The 15474-nt window shown below is 38.7% G+C and overlaps 1 protein-coding gene across 1 annotated transcript; it reads left to right on the forward strand.

Annotated features, from left to right (window-relative positions):
• Window positions 1-1926: 1926 nt before the first annotated feature.
• LOC149496202 (uncharacterized) lies at window positions 1927-3033 on the forward strand. The gene is made up of 2 exons (XM_089721294.1): window positions 1927-2721; window positions 2764-3033. The coding sequence occupies exons 1-2, from the start codon at window positions 1927-1929 to the stop codon at window positions 3031-3033; spliced, it is 1065 nt and encodes a 354-aa protein (XP_089577420.1).
• The last annotated feature ends 12441 nt before the right edge of the window (window positions 3034-15474 follow it).

Raw genomic sequence — 15474 nt, forward strand, 5'->3', positions numbered from 1 at the left:
CTTACCTAACTCTCGGACTTTATCTCTGGTTTAGAACCGAGTTAGTTGATTCCATAGAATCGACTAATTCGAGAATTTTCCCTAATAAGGATAGCATTTACAATCTTTTTGTACTTATAATTGTCATTCATGCATTTATCTATTCTTAATCTCATTTCTATCCTAAACTCTAAAGGTGATATTAGATGTTGTGATCCTTTCATTCTACTCGATTGTTGGGATTCCCTATTAATATATATTACCCATAAGTCAAGTACTTTTTGATATATCGAAATAATTGGTACAATCCCCTAGCACCATTTACTGAGACCTAAAGCAAAATGGGAAGAAATAACCAATTCTTGCTTATGGAACCAAAAACTTAATAAACTCGACCAAAGCTCATGTAGTTGACCCTAGTTCCTTTCTTTAGGAATTACCTTAATAAATAATGACTGTTTCATTCACACAATAAATGTGAGAGGTGTCGATTTAAAATTCTATGATGGTTTATGGGCCCAACCAATATGTCCTAGGGTTCTAAAAAGACCTTTGACCTCGTAACGTGTGTGGAAGATATAAGGGTGAAGATAATGCATTTCCCAACTCTTGTTCCCCTTTGTTTGTATATATTTGCTATGTTTGTTTTATGCTTTATTCATGCATCACTTAACTTGTTTTATTGTAGCAATATAGGTATATTCTATTATGGCTCGATCCCCACGTTCAAAGCGCCAAAGGGCGAAGGATTTAAGAGAAGTGCTAGAAGCAAAACGAGCCAAAGGAGCTCTTTCCAATGGTGATTACAAGGCTGAAGCTCAAATGCCTAAGAGGGAAGCTCCTCCGATTCTGACACCACCTAAAGAAGACTAATTAGAAGAGGCTCATCAACTTTTGCTTGAAATAAAGCAAGCACAACTCGAGGCAACGACTTTCTTCCAACGTGTGGAGGCACGTTTCATGCTCATGCGCAATATCGCCAACCGCCTTGTAGAAGTTGGGCACTCACCTTAGAGGATACTAAGCCATATCAATCCTCTTATGCTGTGATTTTCAAAAATTGCAAATACCTAGTTAAAAAGTTAAACTTTTGGAAAGTAATGAAAGTGAGTCTATTTTGAGCCAAATATTATTAATGCAAAAAAAAAAAGAAAAATCTCAATTGTATATAATTGCTCAAGTATTGTCATAGTTGAGGCAAAAAGAAAGGGATACAAAAATAATAAGCTAAAGGTCATTATAAGCATTTGGCTATAAAAAAAGGCACGCTTTGATCCTATCAGTTCTTAAGAGCCCTTCTCTAATTTTGGTCTTGAGCAGTCGTAATAAAGCCATGATGGAATATAGCATTAGTTGCATTTCACAATAATGTGATTGCATGATCGCATTTTTGTAGTTGTACCATATTCACGCATCCATGCATACATTCATGCAGTCAAGATAGCGCCACGAATGGGAGAAAGCTCCATAAGGGATCAGTTGGTTAAGAGTAGACAATCGCTTGGTTAGAGTTGAAGAACCTTCAACCCCCTCCGACTTGCTTGATTCAGTTCCTATGAGTTTTTTTGGCTCCCATACTAAGATTGAGAGCTTTCCAATTCAAGCCGATTCATTAATTTCAGCTTCTACCTCTGTTGATAATAGGGGTGAGCCTAGTATTCCTGTCTCAGATATTAAGAAGATGGTTGAGAAGATAGTAGCAACTAGCTTGAAAAGCTCTTATGGTCGGATAAGGGTAACGAGCATGTGATAATAGAAGATGATGAGGTCAAGGGCGAATCAGAGAGAAAGGATCAAGTGGATGACACTTAGCAAGATGAAAAGTTCTTTGCCAAGAAAATGCCCACAAAGAAGACTGAGCCCGAGTTCTAGCCAGTTGTTTCAAAAAAGTTTGAGAAGGTAGATAAGAAATTAGAGAAGCTTCACGTCTTCATAAAATTGAAGGGGATGGATCAATATGTAGACATCGTTGATGATGATGATGATGATGAAGAGCTTGAGTTGAAGAATACCGTTCCTTTGACCTACAAGATGCCCAAAGTGGCAAAATATGATGGCATAGGTGATCCCAAGGTGCATGTCATGCAGTATAAGGATGTGATGGAGTTGGCGGGTCTGCCATCGAGGGAGATTTTAAAGATGTTCCCCATGTCTTTGACTAGGTCTGCTCAGACATGGTATTATAATTTGGAAAGGAAAGTGAGAAGGGACTGGAATGAGCTCACCGCGATTTTCTTAAAAGAATATGCTTACAATGTTCAAATGAGTGTCAACTTGAGGGATTTGGAGGCTACTGGTCAGAAAAATGTTGAGACCTTTACTGACTATATGGCTAGATGGAGATCTAAGGTCACGCAAATGAGAAATCAACCTAATACCAAGGAGCAGATTAAGATCTTTATTAAGGGAACCCTGCCAGCTTTCCGCGACAAACTATATTACATGCCCTTGACTAAATTTTCACAAGTGTATAAAGTTGGGACTGCCATAAAAGATAAGATAAGAGAAGACAAGAAATATGGGAACCGTTATGAGAATTTCAACAAGTCTGGTTTCCAAGGGTCGAGTTCATCCGGGAAGACCCCAAGTGCAAATAAGAATACCATAACAACCACCCTAGACGTGAGGGCCACCAACATGCAATTGAGGAGATTCTCCAACTTTGGTACTCCTCTCTCTAAAGTGTTTGAGAAGGTGAAGTCAATGGGTTTGTTGCGATCACTAGCACCGAGACCCCCTCCGGTACCTTTGCCAAAGGGCATTGACTGTAATGCTTGCTATTAGTTCCACCTAGGCAACAGTCACACTACCGACCAATGCCTTCGGTTGAGACACGAGATCCAGAATTTAATTGACGAGGGCAAGGTAACAGATCTAGAAAAATCAAGACCGAGCATAAGAACTAATCCATTGCCAAACTTTCGCAATGTGTCGCCTCCTAAAAATCTTTACATGGTTGAGTTTGGTAAGACTCCCGAGGAGGTGATGGCCGAGTTTGACAAGGAGGAGGAAGAAAGAGAGAGAGAGAACTGCTATTGGAAGCGATCTTCGTAATGGTTTTGAACGTATGGGATGACAGTGATGAGGAATGGTTCAGTCAGAATGACATTTGGGTAGAAAGCGAGGATGAGTTGATAGTGAATTCCATTACTCTCGAAGTTTGGAGTAGCGAGGAAGAGGAAGAAGCAAAGACAGTGAATCATATGACCCGCAGTGGTTGAGTGTACCAACCAAATATGATAAAGCCGAGGGAGGAAAATGAGAAAGCTAGCCCATTGGTCGTGCCAAAGAAAGAGTGTGAAGATGATGCACTGATAAAACAGCTAAAAAGAACCCATGCTAATATGAGCATGTGAGCTTGCTCATCTCTTCCAAGAAACACCGAGAGGCTTTGCTTAAAGCTATGGTCGAGATTTCAGTCTCGTCATCCATTTCTACAGCTGATTTTGTGGGGCTAGTTCAACATAACCCCCTTATAGTTACCTTTTATGATGATGAACTTCCTCTCAAAGGAAGGAATCACACTAAAGCTTTGTTTATAAAGGTAGAAGTGAGAGGAAGAATAATGGGAAATGTCAGGATAGACGATGGTTCAACTTTGAACGTTTGTCCATTGAAGCTTCTGTCAAAGTTCAAGTTGGAAGTGTCTGATCTAGAACCTTCAGATGTTGTCATCCAAGCTTATAATGATTCCAAAGACAGGTAGAAGGCGTATTCAAAATAGTTGTTAAAGTGGGGCCAATTGAAAAGGAGACAGAATTTGACGCGGAACCCAATGAAAATAAATTTCATGAACTCAATGACAAGTTTTGGAAGAGATCAAAGATCTAGAATAAATTCCCCTCTATGGCACCCAAAGCTTAAAGAAGCAAGAACACCAATAATAGAGTAAAAGAATAAGATAAACGCCACAAAGAATTGATAAGTTTACCTTGATTCTTGATGCAATTAGAAGAATGCAATCTCACACTCTCTAAAAACATGAACACGCCTAAGCATGAAGAAGTAGTCTTTAATTCATTGAATAAATTGTTGTATAATTACAAAATAACAAGCTATTTATACTAATCTAAGAGGTCCAGATCCTTAAAGGATTTAGAGTTAGCTAAGTTCAAGTTGGAAGTGTCTGATCTAGAACCTTCAGATGTTGTCATCCAAGCTTATAATGATTCCAAAGACAGGTAGAAGGCGTATTCAAAATAGTTGTTAAAGTGGGGCCAATTGAAAAGGAGACAGAATTTGACACGGAACCCAATGAAAATAAATTTCATGAACTCAATGACAAGTTTTGGAAGAGATCAAAGATCTAGAATAAATTCCCCTCTATGGCACCCAAAGCTTAAAGAAGCAAGAACACCAATAATAGAGTAAAAGAATAAGATAAACGCCACAAAGAATTGATAAGTTTACTTTGATTCTTGATGCAATTAGAATAATGCAATCTCACACTCTCTAAAAACATGAACACGCCTAAGCATGAAGAAGTAGTCTTTAATTCATTGAATAAATTGTTGTATAATTACAAAATAACAAGCTATTTATACTAATCTAAGAGGTCCAGATCCTTAAAGGATTTAGAGTTAGCTAAGGAGTAGGATTTAGCAAATCTAAACCAACTAAGGATAAGACTAATAAAATCATAACAACTTAAGGATTTGGAGATCTAATCCAAATCCACTAAAGATTGACTAAATCCAATCAAAATAAGGCTAATTATTCAAGGGTGGACGAAATATTGGAGGCCCAACCCATTAGCATTGCAAAAACACAAAATAAGCTAACTAGTTTAATGAGAGGCAGGGAGTTGCACGGTCTAGGGCGTGCCAAGGCGCACGGGCGTGCGCGCATTGTATGACTTCCTTCGCGAGAGGCAGAGAAGTGCACGGCCTGGGGCGTGCTAGTTGGCACGGGCGTGCGCGCATGGATGAGTGTTCCTCGCGAGAGGCAGAAGAGTGCACGGCCTGGGGCGTGCTCCAAATTATGTATTGCTCCTTGAGAGGCAGTAGCTTGCACGGCCTGGGGCGTGCCACCTTGCACGGGCGTGCTTACCAACTCAACATGTGCTTCTATTAATGTGAGAAACTTAGGTGTTTCTTCAAGTTTTTCATAGCACTTGTTGAAAGCAAGGTCATGGAGCTCTTGTGTGATTTGCCCTTCAATGTATAAGGACATGGTTGCTCCATACTTCTTTGCACGGCTCCTTGTAATTGGTCCACTTGGAAGTGCTAATGGATTGCCATTGTTGTGGTCCTTGTTTCCTTGAGCTCCATAGGTGGTTGGTGATAGTGGATCCGTATCAACCTCTCTCAATTTCTTCGACTTGTCGGCGAAGCTGGCGAATTTCTCTTTCTTTCTCATTAAAGAGAGGAGAGGAAGGATTAGTCTCAATGAGAAAGTTGAGTTCTTTATCAAGCTTGGAAATTCTTCGGAGAAGATCATCATGCATTTGTTGAGCTTCCAAACGGAAGGAAGAGACAGTTGAAGCCAAATGATCATTCTTTTTCAACGCTTGATTTAGTTTGCCATCAATGTTCTTGAGATAGTTGTTTTGGACAACAGCATTAGAGGTTTGCCAGTTGAGAACTTCTTCTAAAGGGGAAATAGGCTGGAGGTTGCCAGTGGACTGAACAACAGTTTGTCGGACATAAGGACTGGCTGTGACTCTTGACGTGGAATCACTGATAAGGAACCGGGATCGGAAATCAAAGGAATGAGATGTAAGTTCGCCTCTATGGCACCCCACGTTTATAATGAAACGGAAACACCAATAATCGAGATTAAAACGCTCTATGGCACCCCACGTTTATAATGAAACGGTAACACCAATAATTGAGCAAAGAACAAGATAAACGCCACAAACAAATTGATAAGTTTACCTTAATTCTTGATGCAATTAGAGGATAGCAAATTCTCACAATCACTCTAATTAAGAAGAACATGCAAGAGCATGAGCAATTCTGCCTTTGATTCAAATTATGCCAAAAATCCCGTTTTACATCTTAAGGAGGCTATTTATATGCCTTAAACAAACATAACCCTAAAGAAGAGCATCTAACTAGGCTGCCCTAGGGCCAAAACACATGGGCTTAACTCTAAAACACAAAATAAAGTCATTTCCAGCCCAAAACAAACAACTTAATATTGGGCAGATTGCATGCATCATAAAACCAACCCAAAACAACTTAAATAAACACTATGAGCCCATATGCCTTACATATTAATTAGACCAAAACAAGCAACAAGGGATAAGAACACATCCAAGCCCACTAGGAAGCACCAATGGATCCATATCATTCCCCCTTTCCTCAAAAAGATTCGTCCTCGAATCTTAGTTAAAAGTTGAGGTATCCTTTTGCTTGCTAGGATCAGTCCACTTCTCCTTAGAATCCATGCCCTTTTCTTTACTCTTCTCCTTTTTAGACCGTATTGAACTCCATTGTTTGCTACAACCTGAATATGCCTTTGCAACACCTTTGTCTCCATTGGATTACTTCTATTGACTGGTTGATTTGGAATGGTGGAGCCAAGAATGAAATCGATTTGATGTTCTATCCCTCTCAAAGGTGGCAATCCACTAGGCAACTCTTCAAGAAAGACATCAGTGAACTCCTCTTTCTCTCTCTCAAGCAACTTTTTCTGATCAATATTCACTTCTTGAGGTGTCAATGGTGCAAGAACCACCTTTTCACCCTCACATGAAGATTGGGCAATCTCTTCTGGAACCACATGTTCAAAGTCCTGCAAAAGATCAACAAACACACTTGGCAAGGTTGGGTTAAGATCATTAGTGGCCAAATAAGCTCTCTTGCACAAAGGTACAAGTATAGGCAGATTGTTGTACAAAGCATGTTTATCCTCACTTGTCCTAGCTATCAAACTCACAAGACAAAGAAAAGAATGTGAGTTTGATAGCTAGGACAAGTGAGGATAAACATGCTTTGTACAACAATCTGCCTATACTTGTACCTTTGTGCAAGAGAGCTTATTTGGCCACTAATGATCTTAACCCAACCTTGCCAAGTGTGTTTGTTGATCTTTTGCAGGACTTTGAACATGTGGTTCCAGAAGAGATTGCCCAATCTTCATGTGAGGGTGAAAAGGTGGTTCTTGCACCATTGACACCTCAAGAAGTGAATATTGATCAGAAAAAGTTGCTTGAGAGAGAGAAAGAGGAGTTCACTGATGTCTTTCTTGAAGAGTTGCCTAGTGGATTGCCACCTTTGAGAGGGATAGAACATCAAATCGATTTCATTCTTGGCTCCACCATTCCAAATCAACCAGTCAATAGAAGTAATCCAATGGAGACAAAGGTGTTGCAAAGGCATATTCAGGTTGTAGCAAACAATGGAGTTCAATACGGTCTAAAAAGGAGAAGAGTAAAGAAAAGGGCATGGATTCTAAGGAGAAGTGGACTGATCCTAGCAAGCAAAAGGATACCTCAACTTTTAACTAAGATTCGAGGACGAATCTTTTTGAGGAAGGGGGGGAATGATATGGATCAACCATCACTCAACCATGGAGCTCAAGGGAGCAAGGAGAACAACATGGGAGATCCATTAGTGTTTCCTAGTGGGCCAATTACAAGAAGTCAAGCAAAGAGATATGGGGCAGCCATATCCTTATATGTTCAAGCCCAAATTACACAAGAACTTCATGATGTGGCATTTAACAAGTGTTGTGTGGAACTTGAAGGCACACCTAGGCTTCTTACAATGTTGGAGACATGTGCTGTTGGTGTAGCACACCCTAGCCATGCTAATATGTAAGGGATGTGGGCTTGGACGTGTCCTTATCCCTTGTTGCATGTTTTGGTCTAATTAATATGTAATATGGGCTCATAGTGTTTATTTAAGTTGTTTTGGGTTGGTTTTATGATGCATGCAATCTGCCCAATATTAAGTTGTTTGTTTTGGGCTGGAAATGACTTTGTTTTGTGTTTTAGAGTTAAGCCCATGTGTTTTGGCCCTAGGGCAGCCTAGTTAGATGCTCTTCTTTAGGGTTATGTTTGTTTAAGGCATATAAATAGCCTCCTTAAGATGTAAAACGGGATTTTTTGGCATAAATTGAATCTAAGGCAGAATTGTTCATGCTCTTGCATGTTCTTCTTAATTAGAGTGATTGTGAGAGTTTGCTATCCTCTAATTGCATCAGGAATTAAGGTAAACTTATCAATTCGTTTGTGGCGTTTATCTTGTTCTTTGCTCGATTATTGGTGTTACCGTTTCATTATAAACGTGGGGTGCCATAGAGCGTTTTAATCTCGATTATTGGTGTTTCCGTTTCATTATAAACGTGGGGTGCCATAGAGGCGAACTTATATCCCATTCCTTTGATTCCCGATCCCGGATCCTTATCATTTGGTATCAGAGCCAAATCAAAGTTTTGGGGTAAGTTCTGTTATCTTAGTTTAGGAATTTGAGTTTTCTGGTTGCTGGAATTTCTTTGATGTTATCTTAATACTTGTTTTCATTCTAGATCTAGATTTTTCTCTTTAGATCTTCTTGGATCTGGACTTTTTCTTTTAGATGTTCTTGGATCTGAGTTTTCTCTTTAGATCTTCTTATTGTTTGCTTGTTTATTAAAAAGAAAAAAAAAAACAATTGATTACGTTATTAAGAATTTATAAGTTATTAAATACCAAATCTGGAGATTTGTTTGTCTTCTTGAATCTTGTTGATAAAAAAAAAAAAAAAAAAAAAAAGAGAGGTAAGTCAAATCTTGGTAAAGTCATTACCTACTTAAGTTGAATTAGGAGACACAAAAATTGTTGGACAACCTACAAACTAAGTTAATATCTACCTAGATTGAAATTGAAAGACACAATTGCTGGACAACCTAAAGGCATTTTGACTTGATTTGGGATCTTATCTTGAGAAAACACAAAAATCATTGTTGGGCAACCTAAATATTAATTCATTACCTACCTAAATTGAAATTGGGAGACACAAACCATCCACTTATACCTTGTTAAGCCCTTATCCTACCTAAATTGGGTCACATTTGTAGGTTAAGTGAGGATATAAGTCAAAAACGTGTGCTACAGTAACTTGCTACAGGAACTCAGAAGCAAACTTGCTACAGTACCTTTAAAAAAATTTTTTTTTTTTTTTTTGGGTTTTCTTTGTTTGCTTGCTTTGATTGGGTAGAATTAATTAGGTCCATATTTTGTTTGCTTTGTAGTGAACTAAATTCATGCAATATATCCAGAAATTGTCTTTTAAATTCTAGTTTCTATTTCTTGTTTTTGTGCTATCTTTGCCTCATTTATATTGTTAGGGTGTATTTGCTTGTTCCAACACTCTAATTAATAATCAAGTAGTACATTGTTTTGTTCTTGTGCTACCATTCATTTCGTTTGAGTTTTCTTTCTAGAATTGTGCTTACGTTTCTTTTGTTAAGGTTTATTTTCATTGTGTTCTTAAACATGCTTTGAGATTGATTGGTTGGCCTGAAATTCTGAAGTACAATTGGAGGATTTGCAGGGAGTGATTGAGGAGTGTAAACACGTGAGGGAGTGCTTTATCACTAACTCAAATCTTTTTCGTGTTTTCTATTTTGAACACTAACCATGAGTGCAGGCACATTTGGAGATAATAGTGGGGAGGGAAGTCAAATGGAGGATCCCCAGTTGAAACTTGTAATGGAGTCAATCCTAGGACAGTTTAGAACTTTCAACAATTCCATCCAAGATATGAGAAAGGAGTTACAGGAGTTTAAAGCTGCCCAATGCTGTAATACAAGAAGAGTTCGACCTAGTGGTACACCAACTAGATTTCAAACTCATGAAGAGAAGAAGGTCGATAATCCTGATCGTTACTTTAAGGATTTGAATAATGAGTTAGGAAGGGTGCAGGGAAGGAAGAATGTGGATTACCTCAATAGATATTCATCCACAAAGGAAAAGCAGAAGACCATTCTAACACCAGTTTGGTCAAAGGAAGTATTTGTAAATCAATGTAAAAATGAAATTATGAGATTTGAGGTTGTAAAGAAAGAAAAGGAGAGTGAAAATAAAATGAGTGAAAATACACAGAGTGCATTTAAAAAGAAAGAGGGACAAGACAAAGAAAAGAATGTGAGTTTGATAGCTAGGACAAGTGAGGATAAACATGCTTTGTACAACAATCTGCCTATACTTGTACCTTTGTGCAAGAGAGCTTATTTGGCCACTAATGATCTTAACCCAACCTTGCCAAGTGTGTTTGTTGATCTTTTGCAGGACTTTGAACATGTGGTTCCAGAAGAGATTGCCCAATCTTCATGTGAGGGTGAAAAGGTGGTTCTTGCACCATTGACACCTCAAGAAGTGAATATTGATCAGAAAAAGTTGCTTGAGAGAGAGAAAGAGGAGTTCACTGATGTCTTTCTTGAAGAGTTGCCTAGTGGATTGCCACCTTTGAGAGGGATAGAACATCAAATCGATTTCATTCTTGGCTCCACCATTCCAAATCAACCAGTCAATAGAAGTAATCCAATGGAGACAAAGGTGTTGCAAAGGCATATTCAGGTTGTAGCAAACAATGGAGTTCAATACGGTCTAAAAAGGAGAAGAGTAAAGAAAAGGGCATGGATTCTAAGGAGAAGTGGACTGATCCTAGCAAGCAAAAGGATACCTCAACTTTTAACTAAGATTCGAGGACGAATCTTTTTGAGGAAAGGGGAAATGATATGGATCCATTGGTGCTTCCTAGTGGGCTTGGATGTGTTCTTATCCCTTGTTGCTTGTTTTGGTCTAATTAATATGTAAGGCATATGGGCTCATAGTGTTTATTTAAGTTGTTTTGGGTTGGTTTTATGATGCATGCAATCTGCCCAATATTAAGTTGTTTGTTTTGGGCTGGAAATGACTTTATTTTGTGTTTTAGAGTTAAGCCCATGTGTTTTGGCCCTAGGGCAGCCTAGTTAGATGCTCTTCTTTAGGGTTATGTTTGTTTAAGGCATATAAATAGCCTCCTTAAGATGTAAAACGGGATTTTTGGCATAATTTGAATCAAAGGCAGAATTGCTCATGCTCTTGCATGTTCTTCTTAATTAGAGTGATTGTGAGAATTTGCTATCCTCTAATTGCATCAAGAATTAAGGTAAACTTGTCAATTTGTTTGTGGCGTTTATCTTGTTCTTTGCTCGATTATTGGTGTTACCGTTTCATTATAAACGTGGGGTGCCATAGAGCGTTTTAATCTCGATTATTGGTGTTTCCGTTTCATTATAAACGTGGGGTGCCATAGAGGCGAACTTACATCTCATTCCTTTGATTTCCGATCCCGGTTCCTTATCAATCACGGATTGTTTCTAGAGGAGGAAAGTCTTCGGGTTGCAGCATGCAACAAGACAAGGGAGGTGCTGGAGCAGTGGGAGTCTGATATGCTTCCAAGGAGCAAGAACAAATAGTAGGAGGTGGAGGACATTGGAGAAGTCCTTCTTCAGCAAGAATCTCAAAACAGCGTTTGAGATAGTGATCTTCAGTCATGGGTTTATTTTTGGCTTTAGGAAGGCCAATCCATGGAGGAGGAGCATCATCATTATCATCATCAAAAGGACGCTTCTTAGCTGAAGGATGACAGGAATGAGTCTTTCGGAGAAGAGGCTGAGATTTAATCTTGGTGATGGTAACTTTGGCATCTTCAAGCCAACCATCATCTTGGACTATCTAATGCACCTAGTACATTCATGAGGCTTATGAACCATGTATTGCGTGCCTTCTTAGGAAAGTTTGTGGTTGTATACTTTGATGATATACTCATCTATAGCAAGTCTCTTAATGATCATATTGAGCATGTTAGGATAGTATTACAAGAATTGAGATCTGAAAAGTTGTATGCTAAACTTAACAAATGCACATTTTGTATAGATAGACTTGTATTTCTTGGTTTTATTGTGAGTGCACAGGGTATTGAAGTAGATGAGGAGAAAGTAAAAGCTATCAAAGAGTGGCCAACTCCCAAATCAGTTTCTGAAGTTAGGAGTTTTCATGGGTTGGCAAGCTTTTATAGAAGATTTGTCAAAGATTTCTCTTCAATTGCAGCACCACTAACAGAAATAATCAAAAAGGAAGTTGGGTTCAAGTGGGAAGAAGAGCAACAAAGGGCGTTTGACACACTTAAAGGGAAGTTAACTTCTGCACCTATACTTTCTTTACCTAACTTGAAAATACTTTTGAGATTGAGTGTGATGCTTCTGGAATGGGAATTGGGGCTGTCCTAATGCAAGAAAAGAAACCAATTGCCTACTTTAGTGAGAAGTTGAATGGAGCACAACTCAACTATTCAACCTATGACAAAGAGTTGTATGCCTTGGTAAGAACTTTGAATGTTTGGCAACACTACTTACTACCTAAGGAGTTTGTCATACATACAGACCATGAGGCCCTAAAACACTTGAAGGGTCAAGGTAAGCTTAATAAAAGGCATGGTAAGTGGGTTGAATTTATTGAACAATTTCCCTATGTGATTAAATACAAGCATGGAAAAGATAATGTTGTTGCTGATGCATTATCAAGAAGATATATTCTAATTACTGCTCTTAGTTCTAAATTGCTTGGATTTGAGTATGTTAAAGACTTATATGTGAATGATTCTGACTTTGGCAACATATATGTAGCATGTGAGCATGGAGCATTTGATAAGTTCTATAGACATGATGGATATTTGTTTAAGGGCAGCAAACTTTGTGTGCCTAAATGTTCTATGCGTGAATTGCTTGTGCTTGAATCTCATAGTGGGGGATTGATGGGACACTTTGGGGTACATAAGACTTATGACATGTTGAATGACCACTTTTATTGGCCTCATATGATTAAAGATGTAGAAAGAGTTTGTAACTCTTGTATTGCTTGTAAACAGGCCAAATCTAAGTCTATGCCTCATGGATTATACATGCCTTTACCCGTTCCTAGTTCACCTTGGACTGATATATCTATGGACTTTGTACTTGGTTTACCTAGGACTAAGCGTGGTAAAGATAGTATATTTGTTATTGTTGATAGGTTTAGCAAGATGGCTCATTTTATTCCTTATCATAAAACTGATGATGTCAATAATGTTGCTGATCTATTCTTTAGAGAAGTGGTAAGGTTACATGGGGTACCACAAACTATAGTTTCTGATAGGGATGCAAAGTTCCTTTCACATTTTTGGAGAGTTTTGCGGGGTAAGCTTGGAACTAAATTGCTTTATTCTACAACTTGTCATCCACAAACAGATGGACAAACTGAAGTTGTGAATAGAACTTTAGGAACATTGCTTCGTGCCATTGTAGGTAAGAACTTAAAAACTTGGGAAGATTGTTTGCCATTCATTAAGTTTGCATATAATCGTAGCATACATTCTACGTCAGGTTTTAATCCATTTGAACTTGTTTATGGCTTTAATCCACTAACTGTATTAGATCTTGTTCCTTTACCTTTGAATGAACTTTCTAATTTAGATGGTGATAAAAAGGCAGAATTGGTGAAGTCCTTACATGAGAAGGCTAGAGCCAACATAGAAAAGAGGAACAAGCAATATGCTAATAAAGCCAACAAGGGCAGAAAGAAGTTGGTGCTTATGCCAGGTGATTGGGTTTGGGTACACTTTCGCAAGGAAAGATTTCCCAACCAAAGGAAGAATAAGCTAGATGCACGTGGAGATGGTCCATTCCAAGTCTTAGAGTGCATCAATGACAATGCCTACAAAATAGACTTGCCAGGTGAGTATGGTGTTTCTGCAACTTTTAATATTAGTGATTTGTCTCCCTTTGACATGGATGCAGATTTGAGGACAAATCTTTTTAAAGAAGGGGGGGATGATACGGATCCACTACCACCAACCACCTATGGAGCTCAAGGGAACAAGGGCCACAACAATGATCCATTAGTACTTCCTAGTGGACCAATTACAAGGAGCCGTGCAAAGAAGTATGGAGCAACCATGTCCTTATACATTCAAGAACAAATCACACAAGAGCTCCATGAGCTTTGCCTTCAACAAGTGCTATGAAGAACTTGAAGAAACACCTAAGTTTCTCACATTAATGGAAGCACATGTTGAGTTGGAACCAACACATGACATGCCTAGACCATGCTTGGTTAGCACGCCTGTGCAAGGTGGCAAACCCAGGCCGTGCAAGCTTCTGTCTCTTAAGGAACATCACTTGAATTAAAGCACGCCCGTGCCAACTAGCACGCCCCAGACCGTGCACTCTTCTGCCTCTCGCGAGGGAAACTCATACATGCATGCACGCCCGTGCCAACTAGCATGCCCCAGGCCGTGCACTCCTCTGCCTCTCGCGAAGGAAACCTTACAATGAAGCACGCCCGTGCGCCTTGGCACGCCCTGGACCGTGCAACTGTCTGCCTCTCATTAAGTTAGTTAGCTTATTTTGAGTTTTTGCTTTGTTAATGGGTTGGGTGATAAGGAATCGGGATCGGAAATCAAAGGAATGAGATGTAAGTTCGCCTCTATGGCACCCCACGTTTATAATGAAACGAAAACACCAATAATCGAGATTAAAACGCTCTATGGCACCCCACGTTTATAATGAAACGGTAACACCAATAATCGAGCAAAGAACAAGATAAACGCCACAAATGAATTGATAAGTTTACCTTAATTCTTGATGCAATTAGAGGATAGCAAATTCTCACAATCACTCTAATTAAGAAGAACATGCAAGAGCATCAGCAATTCTGCCTTTGATTCAAATTATGCCCAAAAATCCCGTTTTACATCTTAAGGAGGCTATTTATATGCCTTAAACAAACATAACCCTAAAGAAGAGCATCTAACTAGGCTGCCCTAGGGCCAAAACACATGGGCTTAACTCTAAAACACAAAATAAAGTCATTTCCAGCCCAAAACAAACAACTTGATATTGGGCAGATTGTATGCATCATAAACCAACCCAAAACAACTTAAATAAACACTATGAGCCCATATCCCTTACATATTAATTAGACCAAAACAAGCAACAAGAATAAGAACACGTTCAAGCCCACATCATGAAGCTCTTGTGTAATTTGGGCTTGAACAAATAAGGATATGGCTGCCCCCATATCGATTGGCATGGCTCCATGTAATTGTCCCATTAAGAAGCACCAATGGATCCGTATCATTGGGCCTCCTATATTTCGGCCACCTTGATTAATTAGCCTTATTTTGTTTAGATTTAGTCAATCTTTAGTAGATTTGGATTAGATATCCAAATCCTTAAGTTGTTATGATTTTGTTAGTCTTATCCTTAGTTGGTTTAGATTTGCTAAATCCTACTCCTTAGCTAACTCTAAATCCTTTAAGGATCTGGACCTCTTAGATTAGTATAAATAGCTTGTTATTTTGTAATTATAGATACAATTACTGAATCAATTAAAGAGAGATTTTCTTCTTCCATGCCTTTGGCGTGTACATGTTTTTAGAGGGTGTGAGATTGCATTCTTCTAATTGCATCAAGAATCAAGGTAAACTTATCAATTCTTTGTGGCGTTTATCTTATTCTTCTACTCTATTATTGGTGTTCTTG

The sequence above is a fragment of the Jatropha curcas genome, chromosome 5, assembly GCF_041381405.1.
Source record: "Jatropha curcas cultivar XTBG-Jc1 chromosome 5, XTBG_Jcur_1.0, whole genome shotgun sequence".
NCBI lineage: Eukaryota > Viridiplantae > Streptophyta > Magnoliopsida > Malpighiales > Euphorbiaceae > Jatropha > Jatropha curcas.